Below are 19,227 nucleotides of genomic sequence, written 5' to 3'. Positions count from 1 at the left end.
GCCTCTCACTCAAGACACTCTCCTCTCTCAGTCCTAAGAGTGACTGTACAACCACTAAATCTTCGGCACTTGAAATAATTGAAGTTTGAAGTTGTGCAGAGATACTCGACGGATGAGTGATATCCATCGAGTGAGTGGTAATGCTATCTGACGGATAACTGCTATTAGGCTTATCCGTCGGGATATAATCACTACTCGACGGATGAGCAATATCCGTCGAGAGAGTAGAAATGAATGAGTTGGGAAGAGAAAATATTGTTGACTCTGTGCTGATTGAAGATATTTGGGGCACAGATGTTACAATAGTTTCTGAAAGAATGGGTAAGTGAGCCAACAAATCATCTAAAAGATGATGCTCACTTGCACTAGATTTTCGCTTCCCCAACAGAGTTAAAGAAGGGGAATCAGGAATTGAAGTGTTTATCATATCCACTTCCAGAGAGTTTGTTGGTGAGTATGGTGTATGAGATGCTTCTATAACTAGAGATTTTGGCAGTGACTCCATATTTATTGGAGCCACATTAAACTGAATTTGAGAGAGTGCAGGGACTGTGTCTTTAGTACCAGTTTGCACTGTGTGTATGCCCTGTGCATCCCCAGAGGTTTTAGACTTCTTCTTTCTTGTATAAGTTTGGGGTGAGCTTGTGTCCCTAACCCTTTTGGCCTGTGCTCTTGGCTGAGAGCTTTGTTCAATAACCACATCCTTTTGGGAGGATGCAGTTAGAAGTGAGCTTTTATCCTTTTTAAGCACTACAGTTTGTTGGGAAACTGCAGTGTGGCTAGGCTGGGATTCACTCAACTCTCCAACCTTATTCTTGGGGTTTCTTTGATGTTCACCCCTTCCCTCACCTAACTTACCCTCCTTCACACTCCCCTCTTTGGCTTTGGTGGATTTTTCAACTGTTATCTTTTGAGAGATACCAGAGGGGGTTTTCTTTGATTTGGATTTGGAAATAGTAGTAGATTTGGCAGCTTTGGTAGGCAACTGTTTGGTCATTGGTATAGTTGCCATAACTACTCCTGAATTCAAAGAAATAGTGAAGGTTGGTATAGTTGTAAGGATGGATGAACTTACCTCACTTACCAGAGGTGCCTACATTACAGGAAAGTAGAACATTGGCACATCCTTGTGATGGTTGGCCCTGTTCAGATCTGCAATGAACCTCCTCTCTTGAACCCAACAAACCAGTTTGTTGTTTGGTTCTCAAGCACAATCTCTTCACAGAGGTGGTTAGCCAATAACATGAAAAATCTAGCATAATACACATTCTTACCTCTTTTAGCTAACTCCCCTAATTTAAAACCTAACTCAAACAAGACAAGGTCACTGAAATTATAATATTTATCTATAACTAGCATGTATAGCATGTTAAGCATGGAAATATTCACTGAATCAAAATTACTGACTTTTCCAAAGAAAACCTTAGTAACTGCATCACACATGAAACTCCACTCCTTCCTAAGACCCATTCTCCTAATATCACTCAGTTTAGAAGTAGGAAGTGCATAATGCATGGAATTAAGCATATTGATAATATCAGTGTCATTGTGTGGTGAAGTCACATTATTATCAGGAATTTTGAAACATGCTTTTATCACATCACCATTGATACATAATTCATTACCTTTGATGGTTAGAGTGTTGATCTTGTTAGTAGAGTTGTAGATAGCAGTGGTCCACATCTCTTCAACAACTTCACAGAAGATTGTGGGTGATTCCAGCATAGCGTAATTGAGCTTGCAGTTCTTCACAAAGTCCATCATCTTGTGGTAGTCCTCTGATTGCTGAATACCCTTATTGACCAATGCAGTGAAATTGTTCTTCTCATAAATGAACCCAGTTTGAGACATAATCTTTACTACATGTGCCATTGTTAGAGATTGAAAGCTTGAAGAGAAGGAGAGTAATTGCTTGAGAGAGAATGAAATTAGAGCAGTTGAATTTGAGAATGATAAAAGAAATCAATTGCAATGAAATAAGCTTTTATACTATCTCAAAAATAACTGATGAAAATAATAAAGTAAAGTAAATTAACCAGTAGAAAATTGCCTAAAATAGCCGTTTAAAAATAAACTGTAAAAATTCCACCCATTATCCGTCGTGTAATGCTTACAAACTGTAAGTATACTCGATGGATAATGTTCAGGGAATTAACGGCCGAGATTAAGACAATTTGACAGATGAGGATAAATTGTTATCCGTCGAGTTTTAAAAGATTCCAGAAAAGTAATTGATTTTCATTAGCAAATAGTATATCGACGGATGACTAAACTCGATGAATAAGGGTCATCCGTCGAGATGTAAATTTTGACTTGCCAAAATTTCATCCAAGACTGAAAAATCAACTAAATTTCTGGCTACATTCCAACTTGCAAAATAACTCAGATAAAATTGAGAGTAATTAAGCATACCTAATTCACTTACCAACCTTGAAAAGGTGGATTCATCCAGTGGCTTGGTAAAGATATCTGCAAGTTGCTTCTTACTTGGAACAAAATGTATTTCCACAGTACCATTCATCACATGTTCTCTTATGAAATGATACTTGATATCTATGTGCTTTGTCCATGAATGTTGCACTGGATTTTCAGTGATGGCAATTGCATTTGTGTTATCACAAAAAATAGGAATTCTCTCAACTTGCAAACCATAGTCTAGCAATTGATTTTTCATCCATAAAATCTGTGCACAGCAACTGCCAGCAGCAATATATTCAGCTTCAGCTGTAGAAGTAGAAACTGAATTTTGCTTTTTACTGAACCAGGACACAAGCTAATTTTCTATAAATTGACAGGTTCCTGTTGTGCTCTTTCTATCAATTTTACAACCTGCATAATCTGCATCTGAATAACCAGTTAGATCAAAACCAGAATCTCTTGGGTACCAAATGCCAAGGTTTGGTGTTCCCTTGAGATATCTGAAAATTCTCTTAATAGCTATCAAGTGAGATTCTCTAGGATCAGCCTGAAATCTAGCACATAAACATGTAGAAAACATTATATCTGGTCTACTAACTGTTAAGTACAGAAGTGAGCCAACCATGCCTCTATAACTTGAAATATCCACACTCTTTTCAGTAGTGTTTAATTCAAGCTTAGTTGCAGGGGCCAAGGGAGTTTTTGCAGATGTGCAATCCATTAGATCAAACTTCTTTAAAAGATCAAAAATATATTTAGTTTGACTAATAAATATTCCATCACTAACTTGCTTAACTTTTAAACCAAGAAAGTAAGTTAGTTCTCCCATTATACTCATTTCATACTTACTTTGCATCAATTTGGTAAACTTTTTGCAAAGTTTCTCACCTGTAGAGCCAAAAATAATATAATCTACATAAATTTGAACAAGTATACTAGAGCCATTCACATTTCTAAAAAATAAAGTTTTATCTACAGTACCTCTTGTGAAGTGATTTTCCAAAAGGAACTTTGATAAAGTGTCATACCAGGCTCTAGGTGCTTGCTTCAGTCCATAAAGTGCTTTCAGAAGATAATAGATATATTCTGGAAAATTTGGATCTTCAAAACCAGAAGGTTGACTGACATATACTTCTTCCTCCAAATCTCCATTCAGAAAGGCACTTTTGACATCCATTTGATAGACCTTGAAATTGGCATGGGCTGCATAGGCTAAGAAGATTCTGATGGCTTCTAGTCTTGCAACAGGAGCAAATATTTCATCAAAATCTATTCCTTCTTGCTGACAATAGCCCTTAGCAACCAATCTAGCTTTGTTCCTGACTACTATGCCATTTTCATCCATCTTGTTTCTGAATACCCACTTGGTGTCTATTGGATTCTTTACTTTAAGTTTAGGTACCAGCTTCCATACATTATTCCTTTCAAATTGGTTTAGCTCCTCCTGCATAGCTAAAATCCAATCAGGATCCAACAAAGCTTCTTCTACCTTCTTTGGTTCTTCCTTTGACAGAAAGCTGCTGTATAGACATTCTTCCTGAGTTGCTCTTCTTGTTTGAACTCTAGAAGAAACATCACCAATGATAAGCTCAAAGGGGTGATCTTTTGTCCATTTCCTTTGTTGAGGTAGATTAGCTCTAGATGAAGAGACCTCATGGTTGTCTTAATGTGTGATTGAGTTTTGATTGCTAGAAACTCCCCCTGAGTTTGTGGATCTTTGATTTGAGAAATGGGAATTTTCTATAGGTGATCTGTCTTGACCTCCTGCTCCTTTTGATAACCCGACGGATGGTGAATTTTGAGTACCGACGGATGAAGCAGGTTGTCTTCCGACGGATAACGCAGATTGCCTTCCGACGGATGAAGCATTATGCAACTCAACGGATATTGAGTTTTGTGCTTCATTGGTAGTAGATTTGTCTACATTATCCTTAGACACTATTTCTTGATCACTTTCATCATCACTGTCATCACTAACCATCTCCACATTGTCGAATTTGAGGCTCTCATGGTAATCTCCATCTTTCAGTCCTTCAATCTTTTTATCATCAAACACAACATGTATAGATTCTACAACAATGTTGGTTCTTAGATTGTTGACTCTATATGCTTTACCAACAGCATATCCAACAAAAATTCCTTCATCTGCTTTAGCATCAAACTTCCCATTTTGATTATTTGATTTCTCAGGATATAACATTTGCAGCCAAAGACATGAAGAAAGTTTAGAGTTGGCTTTTTTTTCTTGAACAATTGATAGGGAGTCATGCATCTTGCTTGATTAACCAGAGAAATGTTCTGAGTGTACCATGCAGTATTTACAACTTCAGCCTAGAAATATGTTGGTAGTTTAGATTCTTCAAGCATTATCCTTGCAGCTTCAATAAGTGATCTGTTCTTCCTTTCCACTACTCCATTCTGTTGTGGAGTCCTTGCTGCTGAAAACTCATGCAGAATCCCATTTTCTTCACAAAATGCTCTTATGACAGAATTCTTGAACTCAGTTCCATTGTCACTCCTGATTCTTCTAACTTTGAAATCAGGATGATTATTGACTTGCCTTATGTGATTGATGATGATTTTACTAGCCTCATCTTTACATTTTAGGAAATATGTCCAAGAGAACTTTGAGAAATCATCTACAATTACTAGGCAAAATCTTTTCTTTGAGATGGACAATATATTGACTGGTCCGAACAAATCCATGTGAAGAAGTTGCAAAGGCTCTTCAATTGTTGAATCAAGTTTCTTCCTGAATGATGCTTTGATCTGCTTCCCTTTTTGGCAGGCATCACACAGTCCATCCTTTGAAAACTCCACTAGAGGAATGCCTCTTACCAGTTCTTTCTTTACCAGCTCGTTCATGGTCTTGAAGTTTAAATGGGATAGCTTCTTGTGCCATAGCCAACTTTCATCCTGACTTGCTTTACTGAGAAGACAAGTTACAGATTCTGCTTTAGTTGAGTTGAAATCAGCTAGGTACACATTTCCTCTTCTCACACCAGTGAGAACTACTTTGTTGCTTCTTTTATTAGTCACAACACAGGCTTCTGAGTTGAAGGTTACTGAATTGCCTTTGTCATAAAGCTGGCTGATACTCAACAGATTATGTTTGAGACCATCCACTAAGGCAACCTCCTCAATGATGACATTGTCCTTTAAAATCAAGCCATATCCCACAGTATAACCCTTGCTGTCATCTCCAAAAGTGATACTTGGGCCAGCTCTCTCCTTAAAATCTGTGAGCAGGGTAGAATCACCAGTCATGTGTCTTGAACAACCACTATCCAAGTACCAAAGATTATTTCTGTTTCCCTGCACACATCAAAATCAAATCAAGTTGATTTTGGTACCCAAGTTTCCTTGGGTCCTGCCTTGTTAGCTTTCTTTTTCTGTTTCTTAGGTCTTATCTCATTTGACTTAGGAATTTCAGATTTGTCCTTAGTCATTTGGATTGGACCTTTGAAACCATTCATTGCAACATAATTTTCATGCATATTATGACTAACAGGAAATGGCATGCTTGGTGTAAACATATTATTCCAGTAAGGCATGCTAAATGGCATTTGTGGCATACTATATGCAGCATAATAAGGATTAGGTGCAAATGGCATATTAGCAAACTGTGCATTCATGTTCTGTGTAGGCATAGCATTAACAGGCATGGGAGGCATGTCATTCATGTTAGGAAATTGAGACTGAACAGACATGGGAGTAGGCATGGCAGATTTGTAATTAACTGATAAATGATTTACACTACCACACTTGACACAGATTTTTCTAGGAGCATATTTATCAGGTGTGTAGTTATTGTGTTTGTTAATCCCTACTTTACCATTCCTATTATTTTTCCTTTTGGTCTCTATTTTTTCCTCAATTTTCTCAAGTCTGTCACTTAACTGTTTGACAGTCATGTGACCAACATTAGCCTTTTTCCCTTTCTTAACTTGACTTGACTTTCCTGAAACAAATTTCTTGGAAACAGACCCATACTTCTCATTCAGCTTGATTAGTTTGGCTTTGCTAATGGGCTTGCTCACAGCCGACGAATGAGGATTTTCATCATTCGACGGATAACATTTTTTGTTATCAGATGGATAGTCCTCATCATCCGTCGAGTCTACATCTGTTAGCAGTCCATCTACCAAATTAGGTTCTAGTTTCTCTTTGTTCTTTTTCCAGGCTTCATCACAGAAAGACTCAATTCCTTGAACTTTGGTGATTTGAGCATGGACATCCCTGGATGTTTTCCATGCTTTAATCACCTCTTGTTCACGTTTGAGTTGCTTCTTTAAAATCTCTTCCTTTTTCAAGGACTCAGTTAATTCCTCCTTGGCAATCTTACACTCAATTCTTAATTTCTCAAAATCAATAAACTGAGACTCAAGCACATTATTCCTCTCACTTAAAAACAAATTGTTTTCTTTGATTTTAGCATTTTCTTTAGTAAGAGACTTAAGTGTAACACGCAAATGATATAATTCTGTAGACGTCATTTATGGCATCATTACACTCAGCTTTAGATAGATGTGCAAGGTTTGTAGTAATTACCTGATTGCTTGAGGAACTTGTCTCTGTCTCATCAGACTTGGCCATTAGGGCCAGATTGACATAGCTGACATCTTCATCTTCATCCAAACCATCTGCTGCCCAGTCATTTTCTTGTGTAATAAAAGCCCTTTCCTTTTGTTTGAGTAGATCAAAGTATTTTTGCTTATAATCCACAGACTCAAACTTTTTCTTACTGGAATCTGACTTTCTACACTCATTGGCAAAATGCCCTGCTGAGCCACATTTGAAACATTTGCATTTTGACTTATCCACCATATTTTCATTTGGCTTGGCTGCTCCAAAGTTCTTCTTGAACTTGAGCTTGGCAAATCTCCTGGAAAGAAATTCTAGGTGCTCATCAATGTCCTCCATGTCATCTTGGCTCAATGAATCTTCACTTTCTACTGCAAGCCCCTTGCCCTTGTTCTCACAGACCTTAGAAGTTGATTCAACAGCTTCCATCTTCACTTCCTTCTCCTTTTCCAAATCAGCAACTAGTGCAATGGATCCTCCTTTCTTCTTTCCTCTCTCCATCCTTTCATCCTGCTCTATTTTAAGCTCATAGGTTTTCAGGATGCCATACAGTCTCTCCAATGTAAACTCCATATAATCTTGTGAGTTTCTTAATGAGAATGTCATTGGTTTCCATTCCTTTGGAAGAGATCTAAGGAATTTCATATTAGAGTCTTTAGTCTGATAGACTCTTCCATGCATCTTAAGAGCATTTAGTAGTTTTTGAAACCTACTAAAAATGTCAGTGAGAGACTCACTTTCCTCATTGTGAAAATGCTCATATTGCTGAATCAAGAGCTGCATCTTATTTTCTCTAACTTTCTCAGTACCATCACAGATTATCTGTATAGTATCCCAGACTTCCTTGGCAGTTTTGCAGTTGATAATGTTGTCAAACATGTCTGCATCAACTCCATTAAACAGAATATTCATGGCCTTTTTATCCTTCCTGACTTGTTCAATGTCAGGATCAGACCATTCATGCCTTGGCTTGGGAACTGATGGCTCCTTTCCTGTTGCAGCTCTCATTGGAACATGAGGGCCTCTTTCTATGCAGTCCACATAGGCCTCATCTTGAGAAAGCATATGAAGATGCATCTTTACCTTCCAATGATGGTAATTATCTTTATCTAGAAAAGGAATCTTGACTCCAACATCCTTCTTGTTCATCTTGCTGAATTGTTTTGATATTTAAACTCTTTGTAGATTAAGAGCTTGCTCTGATACCAATTGTTAGTCCCTTAACAATATAGCAAGAATTACAGAAGGGGGGTTGAATGGAATTCTTGAATATTTTTCTTAAAATAAAAATGTTCAAACTCGAATACAAATATAAGTGTTTTGATTAGCACAATGCGGAATAAAAATTTAAGTGAATCAAAACATAAGTAATTAAAAACAAGATTCTTTAAAAACTTTCTGGTGGATTTAAACAATTCCACCAGAGATATATATTATATCGAGAGAACTCTGTGTGCAAGAATGCTCACAACTGCTTACAAATTTGAACTACTGAGAATACAGAGAAATGCTAATAATTATGCTTACAAATGTTTCTGACTTTTTGTATCTCAGAATTTTGTTTCTATTTTCTACTTCTTGGTTTATATAATACCAAGATTATAAAGTCAAAAGATAGAATCATTATAAAAACTATCAGTTTTTATGCTTTGCTACCTTGTTCTCTATTACCCAGTTAATAGGCTTCCTCATTCCATTTGCATACATCCTGACGCATGTGACCAGTTGTCACTATCAACTGATGTTTGAATTCTTTATCCGTTGGGTTCATGATCATCCGTCGGATTGTTGATTATCCGTTGGGTTGTTGATCATCAGTCGGGTGCTTTGTAGTTTATCTGTCGGGTAGCAATCAGGCACTTGACTTCATTTCACTTATGCAGAATTACAAGACATCATCTATGTACAATTAATCAACCTATTCTGCATATCTAGTTAAAGTCCACATGACTTATATGCTACTACAGACTCTATACAAAGGTGTATGCAGAAATGTGCTACAGACTCATTATTACATAAGCTACTCACTCGATGGATAATAAATCATTATCCGTCGGGACTATAATGAGTTATCCGTCGGGACTATAATTCTTATCCGTCGAGTGCTACATTATTTCACTAAGTAAAATCTACTTAGGTGTTTTGTTTATGTCATCATCAAGTACACAACATATGCACAACATCATCCATGAATACTTCGACATTATTTCCAATCATATCAGGAAATATGGCCATCATGCATCTCTAAAAAGTGGCAGGTGCACCACATAAGCCAAAAGAAACTCTCGAAAAGCAAACGTGCCAAATGGACAAATAAAAGTAGTCTTTTCTTGATCTTCTGGTTCAATACAATCTGATTATAGCCCGAATAGCCATCCAGAAGACAATAATACTCATGACTAGCCAACCTGTCAAGCATCTGATCAACAAATGGAAGAGGGAAGTGATCCTTCCTCGTGGCTTTATTCAACTTTCTGTAGTCCATGCATACCCTCCATTCTATGACTTTTCGAGTGGGGATGAGCTCGTTCTTCTCATTTGCTACCACAGTAATACCTCCTTTCTTAGGTACACATTGCACGGGGCTCACCCAAGAACTGTCAGAAATAGGATATATGATTCTTGCATCCAGCCACTTTAGAATTTCCTTCTTCACCACTTCTTTCATGATAGGATTAAGTCTTTACTGTTGCTCAACAGTCGGCTTTCTACTTTCCTTTAGCAAAATTTTATGCATGCAGTACGAAGGGCTGATCCTTTTTATATCTGCTATAGTCCATCCGATGGTCGATTTGAATTCTCTCAAGATCCTCAAGAGCTTGTCCTCCTCACTACCTAAAAGGTCAGATGCAATAATAACAGGAAAAGTAGATGCATCACCTAAAAAAGCATACCTCAAGTGTTCAGGCAATGGTTTAAGCTCCAAAGTAGGTGCTTCCTCAATAGATGGTTTGAGCTTTCCCTCAGCATTCTTGAGATCAGTATTACCAAGAGATTCAAATGGCATGTCTAGATTTCGCTTCCAAGGAGAAGCATTTAGATATTGTAGTTGCTCATTGCCTTCCTCATCTTCACTGTCAAATTCCCCCAATAAGGCTTTTTCTAAGGCATCAGACCTTAACACATGATCAAGTTCTGAAGTTACTGCAGAATCAATCAAATCCACCTTGAAGCACTCCTCATCTTTTGTAGGGAATTTCATTGCATTGAATACATTGAATGTTATATCCTGATCTTGCACCCGCATAGTAAGTTCACCTTTTTGCACATCTATCAAGGTACGACCTGTAGCCAAGAAAGTTCTTCCCAAGATTATGGGAATCTTCTTATCTTCCTCGAAATCCAGAATGACAAAGTCTGCAGAAAAGATGAGCTTATCCACCTTTATTAACACGTTCTCCACGATGCCCCGTGGGTATGTAATAGAACGATCAGCCAATTGTAGAGACATGTAGGTGGGCTTTGGATCAGGCAAATTCAGCTTTTTGAAGATAGACAATGGCATCAGATTGATGCTTGCTCCTAAATCGCAAAGGCACTTGTCGAATGATAACTTGCCGATGGTGCAAGGAATGGTGAAGCTACCTGGATCCTTAAGCTTTGGAGGTAATTTTTGTTGCAGCACAACACTGCACTCTTCCGTTAGAGCAACGGTATCAAGATCATCCAGTTTCACCTTCCTTGAAAGAATACCTTTCATGAATTTCGCATAACTAGGCATTTGCTCTAGAGCCTCAGCGAAAGGTATGTTGATGTGAAGTTTCTTGAACACCTCCAGAAACTTACCGAATTACTTATCCAGCTTTTGTTTTTGCAATCTCTTAGGAAAATGTGATGGAGGATAGAGCTGTTTCTCCCCTGTATTACCCTCAGGCATAGTGTGTTCAACAGTAGTCTTCCTTGGTTCCCCCTCTTTCTCTTTTTTATTTTCTTCTTCATCTATAACTTCAGTTTCTCCATCCTTTGCCTTTTCAGCTTCAGCCATTTTTCCAGACCTTAAGGTAACAACTTTGACTTGCTCTTTAGCTTCCTTCCTACCTGGTCTCCAAGGTCTTGATGAAAACAGCCTGACTTTTGCACAACAGCTTTAGCTCCTCGAAATCAGCACTCGAAGGTGGAGCATCACCTCCTTGTTGATGATATGATTGCCTTTGAGCATATTGCTGAGGTTGCTGGAATCCAGGTGGATTAAACTGTTTACTTACAGCTTGCTGATATGGTTGCTGAACAGCATTCTGATTATTGCTCCAACTGAAATTGGGATGATTTCTGTTATTAGGATTATACGTAGCTGGCACAGGCTGCTGCGGTCGCTGATAATTATTCACATACTGAACAGATTCATTAACAAGAGAACACTGATCCGTAGCATGAGAGCCTGCACAAAGCTCACAGAAAATAGCTATCTGATTGACTCCATAGTTGGCTAAAGAATCGATCTTCAAAGACAGCGCTTGGAGCTGCGCTGCAATAGCTGTAGCTGCATCAACTTCCAGAATACCTGCTACCTTCCCAGGAATCATCCTTTGAGTTGGGTTTTGATACTCGTTTACAACCATAGTTTCAATGTGCCTCAGTATAGCTTTTGGCCCACAAGGGGCCTCCAGAAGCTGCATCAAGCATGGGCCGAGATTGGGCCCCCAAACCATTGTAGAACCCAGTGATCACCATCCAGTCAGGCATACCATGATGTAGACACTTTCTCAAAATCTCCTTGTAGCGCTCCCAAGCTTCACACATAGATTATGTTGGTTTCTGCGCAAACTGAGTTAGAGCACTCCTCATAGCTGCAGTCTTGGCCATTGAATAGAACTTTACCAGAAACTTTTGCGCAAAATCTTCCCAAGTAGTGATGGACCCAGCTGATAAAGAATGTAACCAGTCCTTAGCTTTATCCCTCAGAGATAATGGGAAAAGTCTCAGCTTGATAGCCTCATCGGTAACACCATTATATTTGAAAGTACTTCGAATCTCGACAAAATTCCTGATATGCATGTTGGGATCTTCAGTCGCAGCACCTCCGAAAGAAACAGAATTCTGCAACATCTGAATAGTGCCCGGCTTGATTTCGAAAGTATTGGCCTGAATAGCCGGATGAATGATGCTTGACTGAATGTCATCAATTTTAGGCCGAGAAAAGTCCATAAGAGCTGGATCTGCTGGAACTATACGATCACCCATAATTACCGGTTCTTTCTTTTCACTCTCTTTATCCGAATCTTCAATATCTAACTTCTCCGGAATCTCAAGAAGTGAATATGTCTCCTCAGCCGTATCTAGAGTCCTCTTGCGAGTGCGAGAACGTGTTTGCATAAACGCTCGCTAGAGTACCTGAAACACAACCGGAAACAGTAAGTAACAAGTCTTAATCAATGAGTCCTAATGACCACTGATAGAAAGTGCATAAACTAAACAAATTAACACCGAGTCCCCAGCAGCGGCGCCAAAAAATTGTTAGGCACAAAGCATGCGCTAATAATTCACGTAAGTATACGTGTTCACAAGTAATATAGAATGATTTCTAGTTCGTTCCCACAGAGACTCTGATTATTATATTTAATTAACACTTACTCACCAATGTATGATTACTTCTCAATGTCAAGACAATAACACTTAAGGTTGATTAACAAATTATTAACTACTAGAATTAAATACTTAAATTAACACTTGAATTAACAATATTAAACATACATGAGATCATAACTTCATTACTACTTCATTCAATAGTTATTGTTATTACCCTTAGCATGTAACGGTGATGATATTAATCAAACAACATGAAACTGATAAAAGCCAACTTTCGTTGCATAAGTACCATTCTACCAAGCATCCATAATTAAGATAGAAGTTGAATAGGCATCAATTATGTTGAGACCCTATATGTCTACAGAATTTGATAACATAATGATTTAAGCGCGAGTTATTCATTATGATTACACAGGGCAAGTAAAACGGTTAGAGTTACCCACTAATCATGCATACAATACATGAACCTATGCTAGCATGACAAGTTCTAAATCTCAAGATTCATTGTCGCTTGACAAGAGATTAACAGGCTATCTTATATGTTCGCGACGCACATAAGACGAATAAGCATTATGCTAGATATCATACAATCATCACATACAAGGTATTAAACAATTAACTAAAGAAATCCCTAGTAAATCCGCTACGACCCCATGATCATGATTAGCCCATGATAGAACTCATCGTCACCATGGGTTTATATGAAAACATGATAATAACACAACAATATAAACTAATAAAAATACTTAATAAAATCAAAGTACGTCACAAGAGTATTAAGGTTCAAAGTAAAGAAAACTAGCATCCACTGTTACAACAAATAAAAGAATCACAAGATAACATATGCTTCCTCTTCTTCGTTATTGCGTGCTAAAACTGTCTTCTGAATCTTCTCTCCTTGCTCCTCGCTTGTCAATTGTTGTTGTGAAACGTCTCCTAAGATTGCTTATATAAGAGTCCACAAGAGACAGCGCCGTTAGAAGCCCAATAGAAGTCAAATTAGAAAATCCAGATTCTAAAATTATGACCCCAGGCGTCCGCCTCTATTCCCACGCGGGCGCCTGCTCTCCAGGCGGTCTCCTGCAAGCTTTAGGCGGGCGCCTGCACAGTTTCTAGAAAATTCCACTTCTTCTCTTATGATTTTGCTGATTTTTTCGCATGACTCCCCGCAACTGATTCCAAGTACTTCCCTAGGCTTATTATGATGAAATCTCCCTAATTATGCAAGTTATACCATAAAATGTAAAAACACTAGAAAAACACATCAAATACACAAAAATACTTGATTTCAAGACATCAATTCAAGCCATTATAAGACGTTCTAAGTGGTATAAAATGCCACTTATCATTTAGTGACCCAAACAGTGTTGGGTACTTTCTTCTTGTTAACTGATTTAGCAGAAGTAGAGTGAGTTATTTCAGATAAAATAGAGGTCAATGATTGTCGTGCATTTTCCCTTTCTGATGTAGACTCAATTTTTGTTTCTTTAAGGTCTACTATCAGTTTGTGGCAACTCTTCATCACTTTCAAGTTGCAAGGAATGCAGTCAAACTTATCACAAAATGAGTAGGGATCATTTAAATCTGCTTCATTGTATTTGCAAGCTCCTTCAGTTGGCTTACTAACAACCTTCTTACAAAGGTGAGTTAAATGATTTGAAGAGCCACATTTTTCACACTTCTTTCCAGGAGCATCTGCAACATAGTCCAGATTATTGCTTTTGTTTATCCCTATTCTCCCATTTCTATTTTTCTTCTTCTTTCTTACATCTTCAATCTTGGTTTCTTTGAAAGGAGTCTTGGTGCTTTGATTGTTCATGAGATTTTCTTCAACCTTGGAAGATTGAGTTCAGTTTGCATTTTTCTTTTCATTTTTCTTTTCATTATCCTCATCTGCAATTTCTTGCTTGATAATCAATTTTTCTTCACTGAAGTTTACTTCACAAGCCTTAAACATAGGTGACCCAACCTTTTTCAGCATTGCTGGAAAATTTTCATTCTCTGTTGCTTTTTCTTTGTCCCTTATGTTCTTCTTTTTGTTGTTCAAAGCGTCATAATCAAGACCAATAGCAATTTTTGCACATGGTTTGATTTTCTCATGGTACTGACCAAACAATTCATATATATTATTGAAAGACTTCAACCTTACTTCATTTTTCTCCAGTTTTTCCATTAGCACAGCCTCAATCTCATTTGCACACTTGAGGTTGTTCTTCAAATAACCATTTTCTTGTATCAAAGCTTCAAGCTCCATTGTCAACAATTTAGTTCCTTGTTTTTCATTTTCAAGCTTTTAATCTGTTAACTTCTTCATTAGCAGCAACCATGCTTGTTTGGATGTGAAACATTTATGTGCTCATCTTCTCAACAGTTTCCTTATATTGATTCACATTTAAATCAGTGGTGGTAAGAGTTGGTATATGTGATTTAGATGAAGATGATTCTCCTTGCTCCAAAGCCATGACTGCATAGTTTCCAAGTTCTATATTTTCATCAATTTCATAGTCATCCCAACTTTTACCTTTTGCAATATAAGCTTTGCTTTGTTGTTTCTTCTGAAGAGCTTCATACATTGCTTCAAGTTCAAGATAAGCTTTATCTTTTGATACCTTCTTGGGTTTCCTGCATTCTGTAGCAAAGTGAGCCAGTTCATCACAATTGAAGCACCTTATCTTAGATCTGTTAACAGATCCAGTTTTGTAGCCATTCTTGCTATCAAAATTATAATTCCCTTTTTCCTTCCAGCTACTGTCTTTGTTGAAAGACTGTGCTTTATTCTTGAAGTATCTTGGCTTCTTTACTCTAATATTAGAGAATTTCCTATCCAAATAAGCCATTGACTGATCTAGCTCATCTAGTTCTTCAAGAGTATATAACTCATCTTATTCCAATTTTAGAATGACTTGTTCCTGTGAATCACTTGTTCTTTGCTCTCTTGCTGAGGCAACTGGAGTTTGAGATCTTGGTTTATCATTGGATGTTTGACTTTCATTTAAAATTAAAGCACTTGATCCATCCACAACATGTCCTTGACCAGATCTCAATGATTGTCTTTGAATCATCTCTAGTTCATATGTTTTGAGAATTCCATATAGAACTTCCAGTTTTATTCTGCTTAAGTCTCTTCCTTCCCCGATTGCTGAGATTTTCTGTTCTAAATGATCAGGGAGAGTAAGCAGGAACTTTAGATTCACTTCTTCAGCTTCATAGTATTTGTCATGAAGTTGCAAGTCATTTATCAGCTTATTGAATCTTTCAAACACATTAGTAATGTTTTCCTTTGGCTTAGCCATGAAACCCTCATACTATGAAATCAGTATTCTTCTTTGGTTTGACCTAACCTCTTCAGTTCCTTCACAGAGTATCTCAATCTTTTCCCATATTTGCTTGGCAGTGTCATAGTTGACAATGTTGTTGCACATCACATTGTCAAGTGACTCAATCAATATTAGTTGCAAGCTACTATCCAGGGAGACTTTCTCTTTTTTAGGATCAGTATACTCAGCAGGATATTTTGGAGCATAAAGAGCTGGGATAATCCTGTCTCCATCTGTAGATTCCTCAATTCTAACCGTAGGAATGAAAGGTCCATCCTTGAGGATCTGAATGTAGAGTGGATTGGCCATCTTGATGAACAAAATCATTTTCTTTTTCCAAAGAGTGTAGTTAGCTTTGTCAAAGGTAGGAATTTTGATGCTACTGATTTTCTGTGTATTCATTCTTCCAAGATCATAAATCTGTTTACTTTCAGTTTCTGCTCTGATACCACTTGTTAGGAAATGAATAACACACAGCAGGGTGAATGTGTTTTACTGTTTTTGAGCTTTTATTGAAATTGAACAACGTAAATTGATTCTTTTAGTGAAATGTGTTCATGCAGAATTTAAACTTGCAGAAAAGTAAAGAACACAAATCTTCAAAACTCACTTAATTTTATATTAAAATTAAGACTGTTTTGCTACAAAATTTATAGGCTCTTTGTTGATAAAGAGCATAGCTTCTCCTTGAGAGTGTTATAAAAAATCTGATCTAAATTTTTACCACTTACTAAAGGACCAGTGTTACCTTTATAACTCAGTTAACTGCTGGTTTACACAGTGGATAATAAAACATGCTATTAGATTTTCTAAACTGTCACTTGTCATTTCTATTTATACAAAAGCAGATCTTCCATTTCTGGCTTAGCATATCTTTAGCATCCCGTGTTCACTTTAATCTTCCTCTATCAGTTAATCTTTGCCATTGATCTTGCACACTCTTCAAGATGATTTTTGTAGACTTGTCAATCCAGCTGTTGGATTGTTTGTTGATTGTTTATCTTGAATATTGAACTGATCTGCAACCTTGTACTTTAAGACTGTACATCGAGATCTCCAGTTTAGGTATATAGAATACTTGACATCTCAATAAGAATATAGGATTATCGAGATCTCTAGCACTCCATATTTAGTTTGGCTTGTAGAGGTCTGCAGCTTGTCGAGATCTCTAGTCTTCACATCTACACTTTGACTTATCGATAAGTCTTAGTTCTCTAGTGGCTTCTTGACTTGTCGATATCTCAGAGTTATCAAGTCAAAATTTACCTTGTCGATATCTCAGAGTTCTCTAGTGAATTTTGACTTATCGATATCTCTGAGTTCTCTAGTAGAACTTGACTTATCGATAACTCAGAGTTCTCTACTGAATGTAGACTTGTCGATAACTCTGAATTCTCTAGTGAAGGAATGACTTGTCGATATCTCCAATCTTCAGTTCTTCAACTTGGCATCTCGATATCTTCCTGAGTTCTCTAGTAGCTTTCTTGACTTCTCGATAAGCCATTCTTGAGTTCTCGAATGACTTCTCTATAATATTAAATCTGTGACTTGTAGAGATCTTGACTTAGAATATTTTTCTCCAAACAGATTTATTCAACTCCAAGCTTCTTCAAAATTCTTCTGAGGCATGATCTTCTTGATATTCTTCCAGATAGAATCCTTAGGCTTGATACTGTTTCAAGAAAAAGACTCCAGTCTGCTCCTTTGCATTTTTACAGACTTTAAGTATTATAAGTACAAAATACAAATTAAGATAATGATATAACTTACTTAGGGTTGGTCCCAAGTTTAACTGATTACCAAAAATAAAAGTTCATTAATCTCCTCCTTAGATCAGATGTCCATCTGGCTTGCTTCATACTTTGATCAGAGACACTAATGATATTGTTATCTCCAGTGATATTTGATATCATCACTTATATATTACAAATGATTTATGTCTTCTTTTTTTTGGAACATTTCTTCATTTTTAGTTAAGTTATAATATAAATTAATTATTCTATAATTATCATGGAGCACTAGTGCCGGAAAGGCCAGCCATGCAGTATGCTGATGTGGCTGCCGTGTACTTATATTTTAAGCATGCAATAATTATATGATTCAAGTTAACCTTGGTTAACTTTGACTCCAATTTTCATAATTATTTAAAGTTTGTTGGTTAAATCGGTAAAAGAAAAAGGGAAATTGTCAAAAATACCAATTTTGGGATATTTATTTATAAATATACCAACTTGTAATAGTTATTGCAAATTTACTACTTTTTTGAAATTTAAATTGCAAATTTACGTTTTAAACAACCCGGCCCATATCAAAATTCTGTGCCATCTTTTTTCTCTCCCCACTCTGTTTCCCTCTCTCTCTCTCTCTCCACACACAAATATATATACAGGTTCTTATATCCAAATTATTCTCAATTAAATTCTGAACTATTCTACCTTATTGATTCTCGTAATTCACAATTCAATCAGCTGAGCCCTATTATTAGTGATTGATGTGTAGACTTTGATATTAGGGGAATGGGTTTTGGGGTTTTGTGTTCAAGAGGTTGTGGTTAAGAAAGGGTTTGTGGAGTGTAATGTGTTTGTTTGTAATGCGCTTGCGATGATGTATTTTAAGAGTGGGGTTTCGAGGGATGCGCAGAAGGTGTTTGATGAAATATGTCACAGAGGGGTTGAGGATGTTGTTTCGGGGAATTCGATTATGGTTGCATATGCGCAGAGCGGGGATGTTCAGAATGCGTTGAGGTTGTTTGAGAGGATGTGGAGAAGGGATAGTTTGGTACGAGGGCGGATGCGGTTAGTCTTTTTAATGTTCTTCCTGCTTGTGGGGTTGGGAAAGTGTGGAGGAGTGGGAAGGAGGTTCATGGGCATGCGGTTCGGAGTGGGCAATCTGAGGATGTATCTGTGGGGAATACTTTTGTGGATATGTATACAAAGTGTGAGTTAATGGATGAAGCGAGTAAAGTATTTAAGAGGACGAAGGTGAAGGATGTTGTTTCTTGGAATACGATGGTTACTGGCTATTCTCAGGTTGGGAGGTTTGAAGATGATTTGAGCTTGTTTGAGAGGATGAAAATGGAAAAGATTGACTTGAATATGGTTATGTGGAGCGCCTTTATTGGTGTTTATGCACATGGGACTTGGTTACGAAGCTCTTGATGTGTTTAGGAAAACGCAGCTCTCTGGATCAGAACCTAATATTATTAACATGTTGTCGATTTTGTCAGGTTGTGCAACCGTGCGAGCTATACTTCAAGGGAAAGATACTCTTGGTAGTGTATTGAAGGTAATAAGGAAATAGGAAGATACTTGTAATTTAGTGGAATTGATTGGACGTTCGCTACGATTAGTTTACGAGAATAATGTTTGAGTTCAGAAATGTA

At 37.2% G+C, this 19,227-nt stretch overlaps 1 protein-coding gene across 1 annotated transcript in view; it reads left to right on the top strand.

The window, feature by feature from the left end:
• Nucleotides 1-19,003, top strand: part of LOC141685731 (pentatricopeptide repeat-containing protein At5g16860-like) — a 46,531-nt gene extending 27,528 nt beyond the window's left edge. Inside the window, exons 3-4 of the mRNA XM_074490819.1 lie at nt 18,358-18,640; nt 18,691-19,003. Of these exons, the coding sequence (XP_074346920.1) occupies nt 18,358-18,640; nt 18,691-19,003 (596 nt within the window). The remainder of the gene's footprint in view (nt 1-18,357; nt 18,641-18,690) is intronic.
• Nucleotides 19,004-19,227: the final 224 nt, after the last annotated feature.

This window comes from Apium graveolens, chromosome 9, assembly GCF_009905375.1.
Source record: "Apium graveolens cultivar Ventura chromosome 9, ASM990537v1, whole genome shotgun sequence".
In the NCBI taxonomy this organism is placed as follows: Eukaryota; Viridiplantae; Streptophyta; class Magnoliopsida; order Apiales; family Apiaceae; genus Apium; species Apium graveolens.
The sequence above is the reverse complement of the archived record's forward strand: the minus strand, read 5'-3'. Positions and strand labels throughout refer to the sequence as shown.